This window comes from Meriones unguiculatus, chromosome X (assembly GCF_030254825.1).
Source record: "Meriones unguiculatus strain TT.TT164.6M chromosome X, Bangor_MerUng_6.1, whole genome shotgun sequence".
Lineage (NCBI taxonomy): Eukaryota > Metazoa > Chordata > Mammalia > Rodentia > Muridae > Meriones > Meriones unguiculatus.
In genome coordinates this window covers 105,755,698-105,777,709 of record NC_083369.1, presented here as the reverse complement: position 1 = coordinate 105,777,709, position 22,012 = coordinate 105,755,698, and the positions used below count along the sequence as shown (strand labels likewise).

The 22,012-nt window shown below is 37.3% G+C and overlaps 1 protein-coding gene across 1 annotated transcript; it reads right to left on the bottom strand.

Moving 5' to 3' along the window:
* Positions 1-7,306: 7,306 nt before the first annotated feature.
* Positions 7,307-21,635, bottom strand: LOC110544561 (small ribosomal subunit protein bS21m-like). The gene is made up of 3 exons (XM_060374678.1): positions 21,626-21,635; positions 8,413-8,477; positions 7,307-7,678 (listed from the first exon to the last, which is right to left on the bottom strand). The coding sequence occupies exons 1-3, from the start codon at positions 21,633-21,635 to the stop codon at positions 7,433-7,435; spliced, it is 321 nt and encodes a 106-aa protein (XP_060230661.1). The 3' UTR covers positions 7,307-7,432.
* Between the last annotated feature and the right edge of the window lie 377 nt (positions 21,636-22,012).

The following is a 22,012-nucleotide window of genomic DNA, read 5'->3' as shown; positions in this document are numbered from 1 at the left end:
ATATCCAGTATATACAAAGAACTAAAGAAGCTGAAAAGCAGCAAACCAAGTAATCCAATCAAAAAATGGGGAACAGAGCTAAACAGAGAATTCTTGACAGAGGAATATCCAATGGCAGAGAAACACTTAAAGAAATGCTCAACCTCATTAGCCTTCAGGGAAATGCAAATCAAAACGACCCTGAGATTTCACCTCACACCCATCAGAATGGCCAAGATGAAAAACTCAAGTGACAGCACATGCTGGAGAGGTTGTGGAGAAAGGGGAACCCTCCTCCACTGCTGGTGGGAATGTAAACTGGTACAACCACTTTGGAAATCAATCTGGCACTTTCTCATACAATTAGGAATAGTGCTTCCTCAAGACCCAGCTATACCACTGCTAGGTATATACCCAAACTTTGCTCAAGTACACAAAAGGGATACTTGCTCAACCATGTTTATAGCAGCTTTATTTGTAATAGCCAGAACCTGGAAACAACCCAGATGTCCATCAACGGAGGAATGGATACAGAAATTGTGGTATTTTTACACAATGGAATACTACTCAGCAATCAACAAGGAGGAAATCATGAAATTTGCAGGCAAATGGTTGGATCTTGAAAAGATCATTCTGAGTGAAATATCCCAGAAGGAGAAAGTCAAATACGGTATATACTCACTTATACAGGCCTATAAGATGTGATAAACATAATGAAATCTATACACCTAAAAAAGATAATCAATAGAGCAGACATGGGGTAAGATGATCAATCCTCGTTTAGAAAGACAGATGGGATGTGCATTGAACGTATGACAGGAGTCTACTGAGCGCATCTGAAAGACTCTAACTAGCAGTGTTTTCAAAGCAAAGACTCATGACCAAACCTTTGGCAGAGTACAGGGAATCATAAGAAAGAAGGGGAGTTAGTCTGATGGGGAAAGGATAGGAGCTCCACAAGGACCAAATATATCTGGGCACAGGGTCTTTTCAGAGACTGACATTCAACCAAGGACCATGTATGGATATAACCTAGAACCTCTGCTTGGATGTAGCCCGTGGTAGCTCAGTAACCAATTGGTTTCCTATAGTAAGGGGAACAAGGACTATTTCTAACAGGAACTCAATGGCTGGCTCTTTGACCTCCCCAACCCCAAGGGAGGAGCAGTCCTGTTAGGCCACAGAGGAGGACTTTGCAGCCAGTCCTGAAGATACCTGATAAAACATAATCAGATGAATGTGGAGGAGCCCCCCACCATCAGTGGACTTGGAAAGGCGCAGGGTGGAGATGAGGGAGGGAGGGTGGGATTGGGAGGGAATGAGGGAGTGAGACACAGCTGGGTACAGAGTTAATAAAATGTAACTGAGAAGAAAAAAATAAAATTAAATAAATAAAATAAAATATTTTTTTTCAAAAAAGAAAGCTACAGGGAATAAAAAAATGTTAGTATCTAACTTACAATGCATCTTTCTTATTCTTCCAGTGAAAATTCCATGTTACCCTTTTATTCTTTTTTTAATTAATTTCAATTTACATCTCTGTCATTGTCTCCTCTTCCCTCTCCTTTCCTTCCCACCCTTGCCCAGCATCCTCTCTTCCCTACCCAGGCAACCCAACTGATCTATTCACATGAGAACTGGGTTCATATAATATTTCAGAGAGCCAGTCTGATATACTAGTTAGTTTCATAACTAAACAGAAAACAATTCTCTTTAATGTGTTCTTCATTTTAGTGTGTGTTGGTGGGGTGTGTGTACATAGAAAATATTAAATATTGTGTTGGTACTTATTAAAAAGATTAATATTCTATGACTTTAGAGACAGCTTAGCAGTCAAAAATACTTGTTGTTCATATAAAGAATGAGAGTTCTGTCCTCAGCACTCACACAATGACTCACAGACCTTGAAAATTTTTATTCCAAGGGTATCTGACTCAGTTTTCTTGACTCCTTTGGCACTTTACACAGATAATGGACTTACGTAAATGCAGACAAAATACATATGTACATATATATAAGCTTAAATCTTATTCAGAATGGCAGACAGGATAGACACAAGAAGCGGTGGAAGAAAGGAACAGGATGAGAGTGTACTATAGATTATCTTCTGAAACAATTCACAGAACAGACGTCGGAGCAGATGCTGAGACTCAAGGCCAAACATCGGGCAGAGCTCAGGGAGTCTTATGGAGGAACAGAGGGGTGGGATTAGAGGGACTTGGAGAGGACAGGAGCCCCACAAGTAAACCAACAAAACTAAAAGATCTGAGCCCCTGGGTTCTGCACCAACCGAGGACCATTCATGGAGAGGACCTAGACCCCTGTTCAGAAGTGGTCTATTGGCGGCTCAGTCTCCATGTGGATTTCTGAGTGAAGGGATCAGGCGCTGCCTCTATCATGAACTCAGTTGACTGCTCTTTGATCACTACCTTCTGATGATGCAGCCTTGCCAGGTAACCGAGGAAGAGGATCCAGGAAGTCCTGAGGGGCAGATGGCAATTGTGCAGAACTCCCCCTTTCAGTGGACTAGGGGAAGAGGATGGAGGGAAGACGGAGGCACCATGGTACTGGAGAGATCTGAGGATGGGAGTTTCGATCCGGATATATAGCGGATAAATTGTGCAGGAAAAAAAAATAAAAGATTTTTAAAAAGATAAAAATAAAGTCAATTTGAAAAGATACTGTGTTCTCTGTTATCCTAACTTGAATAGTGTTTTTTTTCAATTTATTTGTTCGTATTTTTATCAAATATCAATTTTATGTTATATTTAAGTGTTCTCCATTAATATTTATTTTTTATATACAAAGCTTTCTCCAACACCACCTTCATTCAACTTATTCATTGCGTTTCCAATGCAGTGTCTCTAGGAAAAAAAAAAGCAATGCCTTTTCTCTTAGTAACTGTTATATTATTTTATAACTAGCTAGAAATCTGTTTTAGTAGATTGTCTATAATATTGTAAGGGAGCAGACCTCTCTCTTTTATTTCTTTTTTCATTATTATAATCATTTATTCCAATTTATTCAATTGTATCCCATTTGTGGCTCCCGCCCTTATCTCTTCCCAAACCCAAACTCCCTCCCTCTTCTCTCCCTTTGCACCTCCCGGTACTCCACTGAAAAGGGAGGTCTCCCTCCCCTTCTATTTGACACTAAAATATCAGGTCTCATCAGGACTGGTAGCATTGTGTTCCTCTGTGGACTGGAAAGGGTGCATCCCACAGGGGTAGGTGATCAGAAAGCCTGCTACTACTTTCATGCCAGAGAAAGTCACTGCTCCCCTTACTAAGGCGCCACACTTGGATACTGAGTCTATGTGCTATATCTGAGCAAGAGTTTTAGACCTCTCCATGCATTGTCCTTGATTGGGGTTTTATTCTTTTTAGGGCCCCCTACCCTTAGGACTCAGTTTTGGCTCTGTTGGTTTATTTTGGAGCTCCTGTCCATTCCAGTTCTATCTCCCCCTTCTTTTTTAAGATTCCCTGCACTCTGTGGAAACTTCGGATGAGTCTCAGTACCTCCTTCAAAACCTCGATAAGTAGAGTCCTTCAGAGGCCTTCTGTGGCAGGCTCCTATCTTGTTCCCTGTCTTTTCCTGCTTTCAAAGTCTTTTGTGTTTGTCCTACTGGATGAGGATTGAGCATCTTCCCTAGGGACTTCCTTGTTGTTTAGCTTCTTTAGGAATATAGATTTTAGTATGTTTATCCTACATTTTATGTCTAATAACCACTTATGAGTGAGTATATACCATGTGTGTCTTTCTGTTTGTGGCTTACCCCACTCCAGACGATCTTTTCTAGTTCCCACCATTTGCCTACAAATTTCATGATTACCTTATTTTTTAATAGCTGAGTAGTATTCGATTGTGTAAATGTACCACAATTCCTGTATCCATTCCTCCATTGAGGGACATATAGGTTGTTTGTAGCTTCTGAGTATTATCAATAGAGCTGCTATGAACACGGTTGAACACATATCCTTGTTGTATACTTGAGTAAATTTTGGACATAAGCCTAGCAGTGGTGTAGCTAAATCTTGAGGTAGCACTATTCCTAATTATCTGAAAAAAGGCCCAGACTGATTTCCAAAGTGGTTGTATAAATTGACATTCCCACCAGCAATTGAGGAGGGTTCCCCTTTCTCCTCATCTTCTCCAGCATGTGTTGTCACTTGAGTTTTTTATTTTAGCCATTCCGATGGGTGTAAGGTGAAATCTCAGGGTTGTTTAGATTTGGACATTGAGCATTTCTTTAATTATTTCTCTGTCATTCAATATTCATCTATTGAGAATTCTCTTTATAGCTCAGTACCCTAATTTTTAATTGGATGACTTGATTCATTGTTGTTTAATTTCTTAAGTTCTTTATATATTCTGGATATGAACCCTCTCTCAAATATAGGATTGAGGAAAATCCTTTCCCAATCTGTCGGCTGTCGTTTTGTTCTGATGACAGTGTCCTTTGGTTTACAGAATTTTTCAGTTTCATGAGATCCCATTCATTGATTGTTGATATTAGAGCTTGTGCTACTGGTGTTCTGTACAGGAAGTTGTCTCCTGTGCCAATGGTTCACAGCTCTTCCATACTTTTTCTTCTACCAGGTTTACGGTGTTTGTTTTTATGTTTAGGTTTCTGATACTCTTAGACTATAGTTTTGTACAGGGTGATAAATACAGATAGATTTGTATTTTTCTACATGTAGACATCTAGTTAGAACAGCAACTTTGTTGAAGATACCATCTTTTTTTCCATTGTATGGTTTTGGATTCTTTATGAAAAATAAGGTATCCCAATCCTGCCCGGCCTCCCTCTTCTTCTCCCATGCCCCTTTGGTAGTCCACTGATAGGGGAGGTACTCCTCCCCTCCCATCTGACCCTAGTCTATTAAGACTCACCAGGAACGGCTGCATTTTCTTCCTCTGTGGCCTGGTACGGCCACATACCCCCTCAGGGTGAGGTGACAAAAAGCCAGCCACAAACTTCTAGTCGGAGATAGGCCCTACTCCCCTTACTAGGACTCCCATTTGGGGAATGAGCTGCCGTGGGCTACATCTATCCAGGGGTTCTAGGTTGTCTCCATGGATGATCCTTGGTTGGAGTATCAGTCTCAGAAATGACCCCTGTGTCCAGCATTTTTGGTTCTGTTGCTCTCCTTGTAGAGCTCCTATCCTTTCCAGGTCTTTCTATCTCCCTGTTCTTTCATAACATTCTCTGCAGTCTGACCCAAAATTTGGCTATACTTCTCAGCATCTGCTTTAATACCATGCTGGGTAGAATCTTTCAGAGGCCCTCTGTGGTAGGCTCCTGTCTTGTTCCTTGTTTTCACCCTCTTCTGATGTCCATCCCATTTGCCTTCCTGAATGAAGATTGAGCATCTTATCAGGGTCTTCCTTCTTGCTTAGCTTCTTTAGGTGTATGGATTTTAGTATGAGTATCTTATATTATGTATCTAATACCCACTTATAAGTGAGTATATACCATGTGTGTACTTTTTTTGCTTCTGGGATACCTCACTCAGGATGATCTATTCTAGTTCCAACCATTTGCCTACAAATTTCATGATATCCTCATTTTTAATTGCTGAGTAGTACTCCATTGTGTACCATAATTTCTGTGTCCAATACTCAATTGACAGGCATCTAGGGTTTTTTTCCCCCAGATTCTGGCTATTATGAATAAAGCTGCTATGAATATGTATGGACATGTTTGAGGTATGTACTTTTTGTGTACTTGATCATATTTAAGATATATGCCTAGTTATGGTATAGCTAAATCTTGAGGGAGCACTATTCCTAATTTTCTGAGAAAGAGCCAGATTGATTTCCCAAGTGGTTGTAAAAGGTTGCATTCCCACCAGCAATGGAGGAGGGTTCCCAGTTCTCTACATCCTCTCCAGCATGTGTTGACACTTGAGTTTTTAATCTTAGCCATTCTGATTGGGGTTAAATGAAATCTCAGGGTTGTTTTGATTTGCATTTCCCTGATGGCTAAAGATGTTGAGCATTTCTTTAAGTGTTTCTCTGCCATTCAGTAGTCCTCTATTGAGAATTCTCTGTTTAGCTCTTTACCCCATATTTTAATTGGATTACTTGATTTATTGGTTTTTAACTTCCCGAGTTCTTTATATATTCTTGATATTAGCCCTTTGTTAGATGTAGGGTTGAGGAATATCTCTTTCCAATCTGTACACTGTCATTTTGTTCTGAGTACAGTGTCCTTTAGTTTATATATGCTTTTCAGTTTCATTAGGTCCCATTTATTGATTGTTGATCTTAGAGCCTGTGCTGTTGGTGTTCTATTCAGGAAGTTGTCTCTTGTGCCAATGAGATCAAGGCTCTTCCCCACTTTTTCTTCTAACAAGTTTAGTGTTCCTCGTTTTATATTGAGGTCGATGACCCACATGGACTTTTTTTTTTGTGCAGTGTGATATGTATGGACCTATTTGCATTTTTGTACTTGTCGATATCTATTTAGACCAGCACAATTTGTTGAAGATGCTATCTTTCTTCCATTGTATGGTTTTGGCATCTCCCATGCTCAAGGCTTTCCTAGATTAACATAGTAAAAATGGACATTTTTTCCAAAAGCAATCTAGAGATTCAATGCAATTCCCATCAAAATGCCAGCACAATTCTTTAAAATATTTGAAAGAAACCTTTCCAACTTCATACAGAATAACAAGAAAACCAGAATCGATAAAACAATCTTCTACAATAAAAGAACTTCTGGAAGTATCTCCGTCCCTGATATCAAACTGTGTAAAAGAGCAACAGTAATAAAAAACTTCATGGTACTGGCATAGAAACAGAATGGTCCATCAATGGAATTGAATAGAAGATCCAGCAATAAACCCACACACTTATTGTTACCAGATTTTTTTAAAAGATGCCAAAACAAATCTGATTTTTACGGGTACAAAGTAAAGGTTTAAATGTAGAAACAAAATAAGCTAATCAGAGTTGAACTGATAAATAATGGAAAAAATTCCATGGGGAAGTAGGAAGCTATCCAGACACTGAACAAATATACAACTGTATGTCAGACTTCCAAGGAAGGTATATCACTATGAGATGTAGCTGAAAACTCTTTTTTTTTCCTTTTTTTAAAGATTTTATTTATTTTTATGAGCGTTCTATCTGCACGTACACCTGCTTGCCAGAAGAGGGCATTAGAGGGTACGGAGCCACCTTGTGGTCGCCGGGAATTGGTCTCAGGACCTCTGCAAGAGCTGACAGTGCTCTCAACCACGGAGCCTCTCTCCAGCCCCCTCCTGTTGCATTTTGTGAGTCATATTTTTCCTTTTAATAAAAGAAAGGTTCCACTGTAGACTAATGAGAGAGCTTCTGCACAGGAAAGCCTTGTTCACCTGTGACTGAGTTTATTGTGAAAAATGTAACAGAAATTGGGATTGGATAAAGAAAAGAGCTGAACATAGAATTAATGTGACCACAGGCATTAGCAGCCAAGCCATGGATCTGCGCGGTTCTTTCGCATCACGAAGTTGATCTTTCGAGCCATTTCCATGTTGTAGATTCTTCGACATGATTCATAGCTCTCCCGCTGGTGGCGGCGACAGGGTTTCTCATAAAAGCGTCGGCGCTTTATGGCTTCCGTGAGCCCATCGCTGCTGAGGATCCTGCTCAGGGTCCTGTAAGCACCTTCCACATTCCCGTCCTGAACCATCACAGTCCTGGCAATGAACTTGAACCAAGCTGAAAACTCTTAAGCTCAGTATGCTTAACATGGATTCTATTATTTGTGTCAAGAAAGAAATCAAATGCAAAAAACAGCTAAGACTTCCTTTTTTACTTCTGAATATTCACTGTCAGTAAACAGGATCATTATCAACTTGAGTGCCCATTTGGAAATGAGTGATTATTTATTATTTACCATTTTCTAAGCTAGTATATTTTATACATTAACCCACACATTTGCATTTAACTGCGTTAATCTCCTTCCACAATGAGTTTGTGCTTAGTGAGAGAAAGAATTTTGTCCATCTTGTTATTATTACTCTTTCATTCTTTATTAGGCCTTCAGAAGCTAGAAATGTACATGAAATACAGTAATGATTGAGTAAAAATCTATTGAAGAAGTGAACAAAGGGAAATATAACCATATTTATATCAATAAATATCAATGAAACATGACATTTTCACAATTTACCTGGCCATCAGAATATTAAATATGTACTGTTTTTTGATTTTTTTTCTCTCTCTAAAGAAGGAGGAAGAGGTAGAAAGAAAATGGTTAGGGAATGAGAATAAAATACCTGAAATTCAAGCATCCAAGTTTCTAGGGCAGTTTTCAGTACATTATCCATAGATTTCAAACTGTTCAGTTTGTCCTCTTGGCAGAAGACTATAGTGGATGTCACTAAGTCTGTTATTAAAAACCAATGTGTTTATCAGCCACTAAATTAATGAACTACCTACAAGCTCCATGTTTTTCTTGTACTGAAGAGCTCGTTTTTCAGAAGTGTTACTGGAGATTCCAGATTCTACAAAAAAATAGATTATCAAATTTACATTCTTGATTTTTTTATTAGTCACAACAGTAATCCCAGTCACAATATGATTATTTTTATTTTCACAAATGCCAGTTTTCCATAGAGATTCCTCAGAGGTCTTGCAGAGAACCTCTGTTGGATACCCAGCTCCCATACCATCCATCTCACAATTGCCTATAACTCAAGCTCTAAGGAATTTGATTGTTACTCCTGGACACCAAGGGTATCTGCACTCATATGTGCAAAAATATATACATACAAAAGTAGCTAAAATAAGTATTTTTAAATATAAAAAGAAGCTGAAATTATCACAACATTCATTTTTTTTTCTCTGAGCTTTGTCTCCCAATTGGGAAATCAGGTAATGGTCCACCTAAAGAAATAACTAAGAGAAATAATACTATTTAAATAAGTAAATACATGAGTTTAATCTGGGAGATTTTAAATAAGCAGTGCCTGATAAAACTAGTATATGTTAAGAAAATTATTAAATTTTACAAGGCAGAATCTGTGAATCTTAAAACAATTTGTTTTCTTCAAAGGTACATAGTTTCTATGGACTACATTCAGAAAACCAGTCTGCATTTATCCTCACCACAACCTGTGCTATCTTTATTGTACCTGAAAACCAAATAAAGGAACAGTCTCTTTTTCCATATTTTAACCAGTTGTAATCAACTGAGTGTGCATTGATTTGTGTACTTACAACCATAAAGCCATGTGCAAGATTATAGTCCATACATGTACTGCACCATGTAGCTTACACTCACAGAAACACACACACACACACACACACACACACACACACACACACACACACACATGCAGCATGTACACACTTTTTGAAGAACGCTTATAACACTCTATAAATGAAGATGCATAAACGTTAGTTATGTTGCCCAACATGTCAAAAATAGTGTGTGATGAAGCTCAGAATCATGCAGGTACCTCTCTCATAAAAACTCAAAGCAGATGTATGAATTCAGATTTATGGTGTATTTCTTCTTCTACAATATTGTAGAACTTCAAAATTTCCCATGTAATTTCTTGTTTCTGTTTCTTATCTATCTTTGCAGTTATTATATTTATTTACTTTTGACTGAATTCTGAATGAGGCATATACTTAGACCTAAAGTATAATAAGTTGAGGTTTCAAATAAAAGCAGATTATTATTGAGTTTTTCTCCTGTATTGTGTATATAATTTAGCATTTATGCACATATTCATATATTTTATATGTATGTATGTATATTTAGGCAAAAGAATATGAATATTGTTTCAGTGCATATTCTATTATAAATGTTTGTATCTCTATGGTAATAAGTTCATTTACATACATTTGTGTGTGTGCACTGTATTTCCTTCTGTAAACCTATGCACATATTATCATGCCAGAAATGCAGGTTACAATCCAAAGGCATGGAAATACAAATGCTTACTAAACCAGAATGGATGTAAAGAAGTTTAAAGAAGCTGTACTACCAGGATAGATATGAAGTTGACATACCTATAAAAAAGAAGGCATCTCACTGAGTTATTAAATAATACAATGTAAATAACTATTGATCTTCTTAAGACTGACCATTTTTGGTAAGGTAGTATGGGTCATTAGTAATTAGGTTTGGATTATTTATATGAAATATCTCAAGTCACTGGAATCATATATGAAACCACTATATTGTGACTGTTGAGGTGTGAAAATCTATGCTTTAATTTTTTTTGCTTTTTCATAAAAAATTTGACATTAATGTGTAGACATAATACATACATACACATCTATATGTAGTGCAGTCCTTATTAATTTCTGTATTCTATTTTTTATTTCATTAAAATTCATATTGCACTTTTCATAACTCAAGAACCTGAGGCATACATTCTGAGTACATGTATTATTCCAATAATAAGCATCCAATTCTGTCAGAAAAGCTAGTCACCGCCTCATATTATTCTGCTACTCTGTAGATAATGGACATTGAAAATCTTCATTTTGCTTGAAAGATCTGGAAAGGAGAGATAAAATGCATTTATGGATCAAATATTTTTCACCACTAGAATCTAGAGTCCCTGAATCAAGGAAGTAACATGTTTGGAACCCTCAGGTGAAAATTGCATGTTCCTCGCTATCTCAAAATAGTGCCATTGTTAATTACCTAAAGAGGTCTGTACAGAATACTTGTAGCTGTGTCATGCTTCTCTTCTAAACCAGAATAGTAATTATAACATTAAAAAGTCTTTGTATTTGCTCTAATGAGTTTGCTTCTCAGTTTAACTAGTGACATGAAAACTAATAGCAGGGTCGATACAATGTTTTTTTGACAATTATTCCGACACTTCTCTCTTCCTATATACTTCTGGTGTGACATTTTCATGTATTTCTGCTCCAGTCAATTCAATTTATCAGTAAGCAAGAGGCATGAAATAGGGCTGATTTGTTTTGGATCTACTTGCAAGTAAACTAGAAAACTCAATTTTCAAGGTGAGGTTTCTATCAGATATACATGGAAGAACAATAAATGACTTTAGGAATGCTGATATATACTAACATTTAATATGATGCAAATACAAAAAGGAAAACACATGTTTCTCTTCTTGCTTAACCATTACAAATTCATTTAGGATTCGATCTATAATAGAATAATGCATTGCTGCCACAGGGTCATAAAATGAGAAAATATGTGGGGTGAAATACTGTCTAGTGTAGTTGTGTAGTCACAGTATATATGTATGTGAAGACTTGCAGTACTGGATAGGTTTTGATCCAAGAAAATGTATTCCTACAACTTATCTACTTCTAAAGGTCATCTTTCTAAAATTGAATATCCCATGAGTATAGGCTGCAGGCTGACTCTCTTTTCTCATCTCTGACACTCAGCATTTTCTTACTTTACAAAATAAAGGCTTTATTTTCAAGTTGTCCCTAACATCACAGCAGGGTAGATATTTTCTGTAGAGCGCTAAAGAGAGGTACACACTAAAATGATAATTAGTAACTGTTAAGAATGCTAATCAAATTTTCAGTGGATTATCTGTTCCTTGTAATTCTTGAAAGTTTTATACTTTCTGCTCAACCACATGAAGGGAACCTTTTTCATAGAAGAGATTTTATTTTGAAAAATTATGCACACTGAAAATTTTAACTAAACATGTAATATATACCACTATAAATTATAAATTTGTATGAAATAAATACAATTTGATGCTCAATAGAAAACTTAAGAATAAAATATATTACATGAATTCAAAATGCTATATAGAAATACTTTATGAGTTACAAGACATGAGAGAACAATGTCAAGTACTGTATAGTTTAATATTAATATTTATTTAATTTTTCATGGATAGTGGAGTGTATTCAATATTTTATTTTGGAGATTCTATTTCATATATTGAAATGGATAATGTAATATTTTATTTGATTAAAACTCACTCTTTAGAGTATGCATGAGAATATGCCCACTGTCTCCACTTAAATTCACAATTAAAATTTAAAATTAAATTTATATGTGTGTGAAAATTTCATGATTTCCTTATTTTTAATAGCTGAGTAGTATTCCATTGTGTAAATCTGCCACAATTTCTGTATCCATTCCTTCATTGAAGGACAGCTGAGTTGTTTCCAGATTCTGGTTATTACAGACAAAGCTGCTATGGACAAGTTTGAGCAAATGTCCTTGTTGTGTACTTGAGCATATTTTGGATATATGCCTTGCCTAAGAGTGGTATCACTGGATCTTGAGGTAGCACTATTCCTAATTTTCTGAGAAAGTGCCAGATTGACTTCCAAAGTAGTTGTACAAGTTAAATTCCTACCAGCAATGGACGAGGGGTCCCCTTTCTCCACACCCTCTCCAGAATGGATTATCCCTTGAGTTTTTGATCTTAGCCATTTGATATTTCTCTATTGAGAACTCTCTGATTATATCTGAACCCCATTTTTTTATTGGATTATTTGCTTTGTTGCTGTCTAATTTGTTGAGTTCTTTATATGTTCTGTTCTGGATAGTAGCTCTTTATCAGATGAAGGGTTGATGAAGATGTTTTCCCAGTCTGTAGGCATTCGATTTTGTTGTTGTTGTTGTTTTGTTGCATTTTGTTTTTTTTTTTTTTTTTTTTTGGCTTTTTTTTTGACAACAGTGTCCTATGCTTTACAGAAGCTTTTCAGTTTCACAAGGTCTAATTTATAATTTTTTGATCTTAGAGGCTTAGTTTTTGGTGTTCTGTCCAGGAAGTTGTTTCCCGTGCCAATGAGTTCCAGAATCTTGCCCAATTTTTCTTCCAACATATTTAGTGTGTTTTGTTTTATGTTGATGTGTTTGATTCACTTGCACTTTAATTTTGTGCAGGGTGATAGATTTGGCTCTATTTACATTTTTCTACATGTGGACTTTCAGTCAGACCGGCACCATTAGTTGAAGATGTTATCTTTTTTCCATTGGATGGTTTTGGCATATTTGTCAAAACTTCAGGAGCCCATAGGTGTGTGGGTTAATTCCTGGGTCTTCAAGAAATTTCCTTGATCTACCAGTCAGTTTCTATGCTGTTTTCTTACTGTTTCTCTACGGTACATCTTGAGATTTAGGATGGAGATACCTCCAGAAGTTCTTTTATTGCGTAGGATTCTTTTAGTTATTCTCTGCTTTTTGTTATTTGATATGAACGGGAGAATTTTTCTTTCAAGGTCTGTGAAGAACTGTGTTGGTAGATTGATAGGTGTTGCTTTGAATCTATAGATTACTTTTGGTAAGATGGCCAATTTTGCTCTGTCAGTCCTACTGAGCCTTGGGCATGGGAGACCTTTCAATTTTATGATATCATCTTGAAATTCTTTATTCAGAGACTTGAAGATTTTTTTCATACATGTCTTTGACTTGCTTTGTTAAAGTTATACCAAGACACTTTATATGATTTTTTTAATTTTTATTTTATTTCAGGTTATTTACTTTATATTCCAAGGGTGACCCCTCTATCCTCTCCTGCCAGTCCCCCTCCTTCTTCAGTCTTCACATCCGCCCTTGTTACTATGCCAGCAGTGGGTTTCATAGATGACATTTATGAAGACGCTGATATTCTGTTTGTAGCTGTTGAGTGTTTTTAACATGGGAAGTTGTTCATATTTTACAAATGCTTTTTTCTGTACCTTTGAGAGATCCTGTAATTTCCACCCTCTTTAATTATTAACACATATTAATATGTGCTACACTGGTTTATTCTCAACTATCAAACCAACCTTATATTCCTGGGGTAAATTGCCCTTAGCACTTAGTCATGATGTAGTATATTGTTGTTTTTGAAATGTTGATGGGTTCCATTTGCTAGGTTTGTTGACTATTCTACATCTTCACCAAGAAGGAATACTGGCCTGAATTTTATTTTTCTGTGACGTACTTACTGTTCAGAGAATGCTTAACTGATAGGTTGGGTTGGGGTATTTTAACATGGAAAAGTACAGGTCTTATATCGGAATATGTATTCTTATATATATTAGACTATATTAATGCAATAATGTATTATATAATCATATATTAGTAAAAGAATATATAAATAATAATATCCAATATATATATTTAAATATATATATATTTAAATATTCTTTTTTTTTTAATGCAGTTTATTCAGGAACCTTGAACAATCATCTGACCCTGGGGAAAGCCAGCCCACAGCTTAAATAGCCTCTGGGTAGCCAACCCCACCATGCCACGTGGGCAATGCAGATAGGTCCACATACATGGAAGCAAGCCAGATCCTCAGCCTTAGCCAAATGTGGAGTTGTTCGTGACAGAGAGCACTCACCATCGGGAAGGGGGAAGGCAGAAACCAGCTCCATCTTTCAGGCGCGGCATTACGCAGCTCTCTACAGTTCCCCCCTTTTTTTTAGACCCATCAGGCAAGAGTAGAGGTCTGATCTCTGATATTAGAAATAAATTGGGACTTTGTACTGATGTTCATTTAGGTGTCATCCACCCAAAGAGCATCAGACCCGTCTGATACCTTTTTCTCAGAGGCGGGACCTGGGGCATCAACCCGCATGCAATCAGACATGCTCTTCTCTGGATCCAAAGCGGCTGACCCTGAGTGCAGTGCTTAGCCTCGCATCCTGAGTGTAACATTTTAGCTTTTTATGGTAGCCAACCATGCTTGGGGAGACTGTCCTGCTTCAATGGCTGTAAAGGCCTGAATGGTCATGGCTGCATCACACTGTTGTGAGACTCTACTCTTGCATATATACCACAGGCAAACCAAGGAGACCAACACCAGAAGGCCTGCTAACGCTCCCATGCCTGCGCATTTCTTCAGATGATTCATGGCTGCAGCAATCCATGATGACAATCCTGTGGCTAGTCCTGCGTCCACTCTGGTAGAATTTACTGTGACAATGGCCACTCTCAGCTGCTCCATCGTAGTATCGAATTCTCTGGTCCAATTACCTAAAATATAGCTAGACAATTGTTTAGACAGATTTGCAGCACCGGGAAAATTCTCATGTTGTATGCTAGTGACTCAAAGTCCAGCATACTTTCATTGACAGCCAAGTTGAGCGATTTGCCATAGGGTATCAATTTGCTCCTGCACGAGGTCAATCCTCTGATTAAACACCATCAAGCCTCCTTTTAGTTGAGCATTAATTCCTTTTTGTACATCTAAGGCATGAGCTACATTGGCTAAAAGATTATTCAGGGTCTGAGCATTCTGCATAGTATGACTCCTGGCTAATGCCGCGGTGGTAGCTCCAACAGCCGCCAATGAGATGGCAGTAACAATGGCGGCTATAATTCCAAGATCCCTTTTCTGTCTGAAGAGAGTCATAGCGTGAGGGGCATCAATGGGCATAGGCACCCAGCGAGGCATGTGAGTAACCAGCTAGTAAATTTACTAGCATTCCAGCATTGGGCAAAAAAGCAAGTATCATTACCACAATTACTTGGCTCTATCTGGCTAATAATGAATAAAAATGGGGGATATAAACAAACAGGTGTGGGCTTATAGGCAATATTATGAGAAGCCTTAACCCCCTCGTTGGAACATCCTGCATCAGTTCTAGAACTAGCAGTGGTGGTGCCCGAGGTCTGAGTAGGTTCAGGAGACCATTGCCCCCAGGGGCGAGACGTGCTCCATGTAAATTGACTAACTCCATGTTTTCCTCCACTTTTGAAAGTCATTTAAGGTTCTTAAATTATTTTTTTCCTTTTTTTTTAATTTTTCATCAATTACACTTTATTCATTCTGCATCCCCCCATAAGTCCCTCCCTCCTCCCCTACCAATCCCACCCTCCCTCCTCCCTCTGTATGCATGCCACTCCCCAAGTCCACTGATAGGGGAGGTTCTCCTCTCCTTTCTGATCTTAGTCCATCAGTTCACATCAAAAGTGGCTGCATTGTCCTCTACTATGGCCTGGTAAGGCTGCTCCCCCTCAGGAGGAGGTAACTAAAGAGCAGGCCAGTCAGTTCATGTCAGAGGCAGTCCCTCTTCACATTTCTTTGTAACCCAATTGGACTCTGAACTGCCCTGGGCTACATCTGTACAGGGGATTTTTAACAATTCTAAAAAGTGTTGTTTCCTTAATTTCTTTCTCATCCCATTTGTCTTTCATATATGGGAGAGCTACTGATTTTTTTGAGTTAATTTTATATTCAGCTGCTTTACTAAAGGTGTTTAACAGCTGTAGGAGTTCCCTGCTAGAATTTTTGTGGTCACTCACGTATACTATCATATCATCTGCAAATAATGATACTTTGAGTTCTTTTCTGATTTGAATTCCCTTGATCTGCTTCAATTTTTTGGCTCTAGCAAGGATTTCAAGTAGCATGTTGAAGAGATTTGGAAAGAGTGGGCATCTTTGCCTTGTCTCTGATTTCAGTGTGTTTGATTTCAGTCTCTGTTTATTTTGATGTTGGCTAAAGGTTTGCTGCATATTGCCTGTACTATGTTTAGGTAAGTGCCTTGTATCCCTGATCATTTTTTGTTCATCAATTACACTTTATTCATTCTGCATCCCCCCATTAGCCCCTCCCTCCTCCCCTCCCGATCTCACCCTCCCTCCTCCCTCTGCATGCATGCTCCTCCCCAAGTCCACTGATAGGGGAGGTTCTCCTCTCCTTTCTGATCTTAGTCTGTCAGTTCACATCAAAAGTGGCTGCATTGTCCTCTACTATGGCCTGGTAAGGCTGCTCCCCCCCAGGGGGAGGTGAACAAAGAGCAGGCCAATCAGATTATGTCAGAAGCAGTCCCTCTTCACATTACTATGTAACCCAATTGGACTCTGAACTGCCCTGGGCTACATCTGTGCAGGGGTTCTGGGTTATCTCTATGAATAGTCCTTGGTTGGAGTATGAGTCTCTGGGAAGTTCCCTATGTTCAAATGTTCTTGTTCTGTTGCTCTCCTTGTGGAGACCCTGTCCTCTCCAGCTCTTACTATTTCCCAGTTCTTACCTAAAATTCCATTCACTCTGCCCAACAGTTGCCCATCAGGCTCAGCATCTGCTTTGATAGTCTGTAGGGCAGAGGCTTTCATAGGCCCTCTGTGGTAGGTTCCTAGGTTGTTTCTTGTTTTCTTCTTCTTCTGATGTCCATCCTCTTTGCCTTTCCGGATGGGGATTGGACATTTCAAGTGACAACACATGCTGGAGAGGTTGTGGAGAAAGGGGAACCCTTCTCCACTGCTGGTGGGAATATAAACTTGTACAACCACTCTGGAAATCAATCTGGCGCTTTCTCAGACAACTAGGAATAGTGCTTCCTCAAGATCCAGCCATACCACTCCTGGGCATATATCCAAAAGAGGCTCAAGTACACAAAAAGGACATTTGCTCAACCATGTTTGTAGCAGCTTTATTTGTAATAGCCAGAAGTTGGAAACAACCCAGATGCCACCCAACTGAAAAATGGATGCAGAAATTGTGGTACATCTACACAATGGAATATTACTCAGCAATGAAAAATAAGGAAATCATGAAATTTGCAGGTAAATGGTGGGATCTAGAAAGGATCATCCTGAGTGAGTTGTCCCAGAAGCAAAAAGACACACATGGTATATACTCACTCATATAGACATACAACATAGGACAAACCCACTAAAACCTGTGCATCTAAAGAAACTAAGCAAGAGAGAGGACCCTAACTAAAGTATCCCTGATCTTTATGGGACTTTAAACCTGACTGACTGTTGGCATCTAAGGAGATGATCATCTTTTCTTTTTTCTTTTAATTTTTTTATATGGTGGATTACACTGACTATTTTCTGTATATTAAACCACCCCTGCATACTTTGAATGAAGCCTACTTGGTCATAATGGATGATATTTTTGATGTGTTCTTGGAATCAGTTTGAGATTATTTTGTTGAATATTTTGGCATTAATGTTCATAGGGGAGATTGGCCTGAAATTCTTTCTTTGTTGGGTCTATGAGAAGTTTAAGTATCAAGGTGATTGTAGTTTCATAGAATGTATTGGTGTTCACTCTTCTTTGAAGGTCTAGTGAATAATTCTGTCATGAAATTGTGTGTGTGGCTTTTTTTTTTTTTAATGGGAAACATTTGATGACTTCTCCTGTTTCCTTAGGGAATATAGGACTGTTTAATTTATTTACCTGATCTTGATTCAGCTTTGGTAAGTTGAAGTGATCAATAAAATTGTCCATTTCCTTTAGATTTTCAAATTTTGTAGCATATAGGCTTTTGAAGTAAGACCAAGTGATTGTATTTCCTCAGTGTCTGTTGTTATGTCCCTGTTTTCATTTCTGATTTTGTTGATTTGGAGAGTGTTTCCATGATTTTTAGGTAGTTTGACTAAGGGTTTGTTTATTTTGCTGATTTTCTCTTGGTTTCATTAATTCTTTGAAATATTCTCTTTGTTTCTAGTTTATTGATTTCAGCCTGAGTTTGATTATTTCCACATTTCTATTTTCCTTGAGTGTATATTCTTTCTTTTCTATGGCTTTCAGGTGAAACTTTAAGTTGCTTGTATGATATGTTTCAAATTTCTTCTTGAAGGCACTTAGTGGTATGAAATTTCCTCTTAGCACTGTTTTCATTGTGTCCCATAAGTTTGTATATGTTGTACTTTTATTTTCACTGAATTATAAGAAGTCTTTAATTTATTTCTTTATTTTTTCCCCTGACCCCGCTGTCATTGATCAAGAGTTGTTCAGTTTCCATGTGTGTTTAGGCTTTTTTCTTTTGTTCTTGAGGCTCAGCTTTAGTCCACGGCCATCTGATAAAATACAAGAGATTATTTCAATCTTCTTGTTTCTGTTGAGATTTGCTTTGTGACCAACTACATGGTTTATTTTAGGGTTGGTTCTGTGAAGCATTGAGAAGAAGGTAAATTATTTTGTGTTTGGAGGAAATTTTTTATATTTTTTTTTAGGTTCATTTGATTCATGATATCTGTTAGTGTTATTATTTCTTTGTTTAGCTGATATTTAATTGACCTGTCCTTTGTTGAGAGTGGGGTATAGAAATTTCCCACTTTTAACACGTTGGTATCTATGTGTGGTTGAAGTTTGCTTCATGTTTATTTTATAAATATAGGTGCCCTTGTATTGGGTGCATAGATTTTCAGAATTGAGATTTTTCTTGGTGGATTTTTTTCTTAGAGGAGTATGAGGTGAACTTTATCTTATTTTTATAAATTTTTGTTGAAAGTCTTTTTATTAGATATTGGAATGGATACTTATGCTTTCTTCTTATGTCCATTTGCTAGGAAAACCATCATCCTGCCCTTTATTTTCAGATAATGTCTATCTTTTTTACTTAGGTGTGTTTCTTATATACAACAGACTTTTTGGTCTTGTTTACACACCCATTCTGTTAGTCTGTGTCTTTTTATTGTAGAGTTGAGTTCATTGATGTTGAGAGAGATTAATGACCAGTGGCTGTTAGATACTTTGAGTTTGATGTTGGTTGTGGTAGTGTGTTTGTATACCTGGTTAATTTTAGTTTTTCTGTAGTGAGGTTATTTTTTTTTTCCTGTGTTTTCCTGGATGTTGTTAGCTTTCTTGGGTTGTATTTTTTCTTCTAGTATCTTCTGTAACGTTGGATTCATGGATAGGTACTGTTTAAACTTGTTTTTGTTGTTGAATATCTTGTTTTCTCCATCAATGATGATTGAGAGTTTTGCTGGTTACAGTAGCCTGGTGTTTCAGCTGTGTTCTCTTATTTTCTGCATGATATTTGTCCAGGCCCTTCTGGTTTTCCTAGTCTCTGTTGAGAAGTCAGGTGTGATTCTGATGGGTTACTTGGCTTTTTTCCCTTGTAATTTTTAGTATTTTGTACTTGTTCTGTACACTTTGTATTTTGATTATTATGTGACAGGATGTTTTTCTTTTCTGGTCTAATCTATTAGGTGTTCTGTTGGACTCTTGTATGGTTATAGGCCTCCCCTTTATTTATTTATTTATTTATTTATTTATTTATTTATTTGTCTATGATTTTGTTGAAAATATTTTCTGGGCCTTGGAGACTGGAATCTACTTTTTCTTCTGTTTCTATTATTCTTAGGTTTTTTCCTTTTCATGTTGTCCTTGATTTCTTGGATAGTTTGTGTAAGGAATTTTTTAGATTGAACATTTTCTTTGATAGATACATTGATTTCTTCCATTGTATCTTCAACACATGAGATTATTATAGTATGACTTTTATGCCTACCTCTGTAGTTCTTGTTTTCTTTTCTAACTTCTTCCTCTCCATTATTTCCTCAGTTTGTTTTTTTATTTTTTCATTTCTATCTTTATATCTTGAACAATATTGTTGATTTCCTTTACCTGTCTGACTGTATTTTCCTGCTTTTCCTTCAATTCCTTCACCTATCTGTTTGAACTTTATTTTATTCCCTTTATTTCTTTCAATGATTTAATTATTTTCTCTCTAAAGGCCACAAACTGGATGGCTGTGTCTTCCTGCATTTCTTTATGAATTGTCATAATCTGTTTGAGTTTATCTTCCTCTATTTCTCTTGATGGCCATAATTTGTTTGACATTATCTTCTTCTATTTCATTACTTAATTTATTCATTTCCTCCATTATCCTCTTTGTAAGCAAAAATTTAAGGTTATCTTGAACTTCACTTGTGTTGGGGTATCCATGGATACTTGCCTCTGGATGACTGGGTTCTTGAGATGTCATATTGCTTTTGCTTTTGTTGATTGTGCTTTTATTCTGGCTTCTACCCATCTGGCTGTCTCGTGTGTTGGCTGCTAATTTCTTTTGCCTGCTGGAATGTTGGAGTGAGGGGAAATCCCCTTGGCAGGATGATTGTTGTTCCTGAAAAAGGCCTCCTCTGCTTTTTGAGTTTGGTCATAGAATGGCCAGTGCTTCTCAGGGAATTGCCACATCTTTTTTTCAGGTGTATGGTCCTGTGGATTTGTTGAATTTGTTGTGTTTTCAGAGGCTCTGCTTTCACCAGGAGAATTCCTGGAGACATTTGCCCTGACACTGGGTCTCTCTCTCTCTTCTTCTTCTTCTTCCAGCACTGAACTAACTAGATTTGATTTTACTTTATTTTTATGAGTCCTAGGCATTGGAAAGCTTTGGCCACAGAGCCAGACATCAAGTTAGGATAAACAAAATACTGCCATCTGCTCCGCCTTTGACTGATAGAAGAACAACACTACCAACAAGGTATCTCTTTGCACTTTGCTGGGGTGGGGTAAGTCTTCATTTTCAAAGATATAGCTGCATCTGACTGTAAAACATTCTACTTACTGATGATTCTAGTATTAAAAAGGGGTCTAGAAAGAACATAAATATTGTAGATGGGTCAACTTAAGTTGTTTACCTTATTTTGATTAAACTGTGGGGAGTAGTATCTATCAAGAAAATTATCCTATTCTTTTAGATTTTCTAATTTGATGGAGTACAGGTTTTTTCCCAACATATTCTTTTTATTAATTACTTGAAAATTTCATACAATGAAAACTGATTACACTTGTTTGTCATTCCCTTCAGGTTTACCCTCCCATCCTTTTATGTAAAATGCAAGTTTGTATTCTATGCCCACTCTAGCTCTGAATAATGATATGGAGACCTTTATAGTTATTTAAAAAATTCAGACACTATTGCTGGGCAGATACTTGGCTATCCTGAGAAAGCAACTCTTACCTGGTCTACTTCCCAGCCATGTGGCCTGTCATCTTAATCTTACCGTTGTTCATTCGTATTCTGATTGTGACTTCGCTCACTGTGGTCCCCACCTGGGACCTGCATTTTCTCTGCCTGGAACTCCTACCTCCTAATATTGCTTAGCTTATTGGCCATCATATTTTTATTTAAGAAATCAGAAGTTGATGAAGAACCATATTTACCACATACCAAAACAGAAGATGTTTCATAATAATGAAAATGCCAAAGTCTCAACTGCAAAAAGTCCTCTTTGTACAAAAATTAGCATTTGAACATATAGTACACAAAAGCATCACTCCAACACTTGTGTTCTCCCTCCCACAAAGAAGGAAAATACACCACGTTCAATTATTGTTCTCCCTTACACTCATTGGAACATAGTAAAACTCCCAGTGGCCATCCCCTTAAA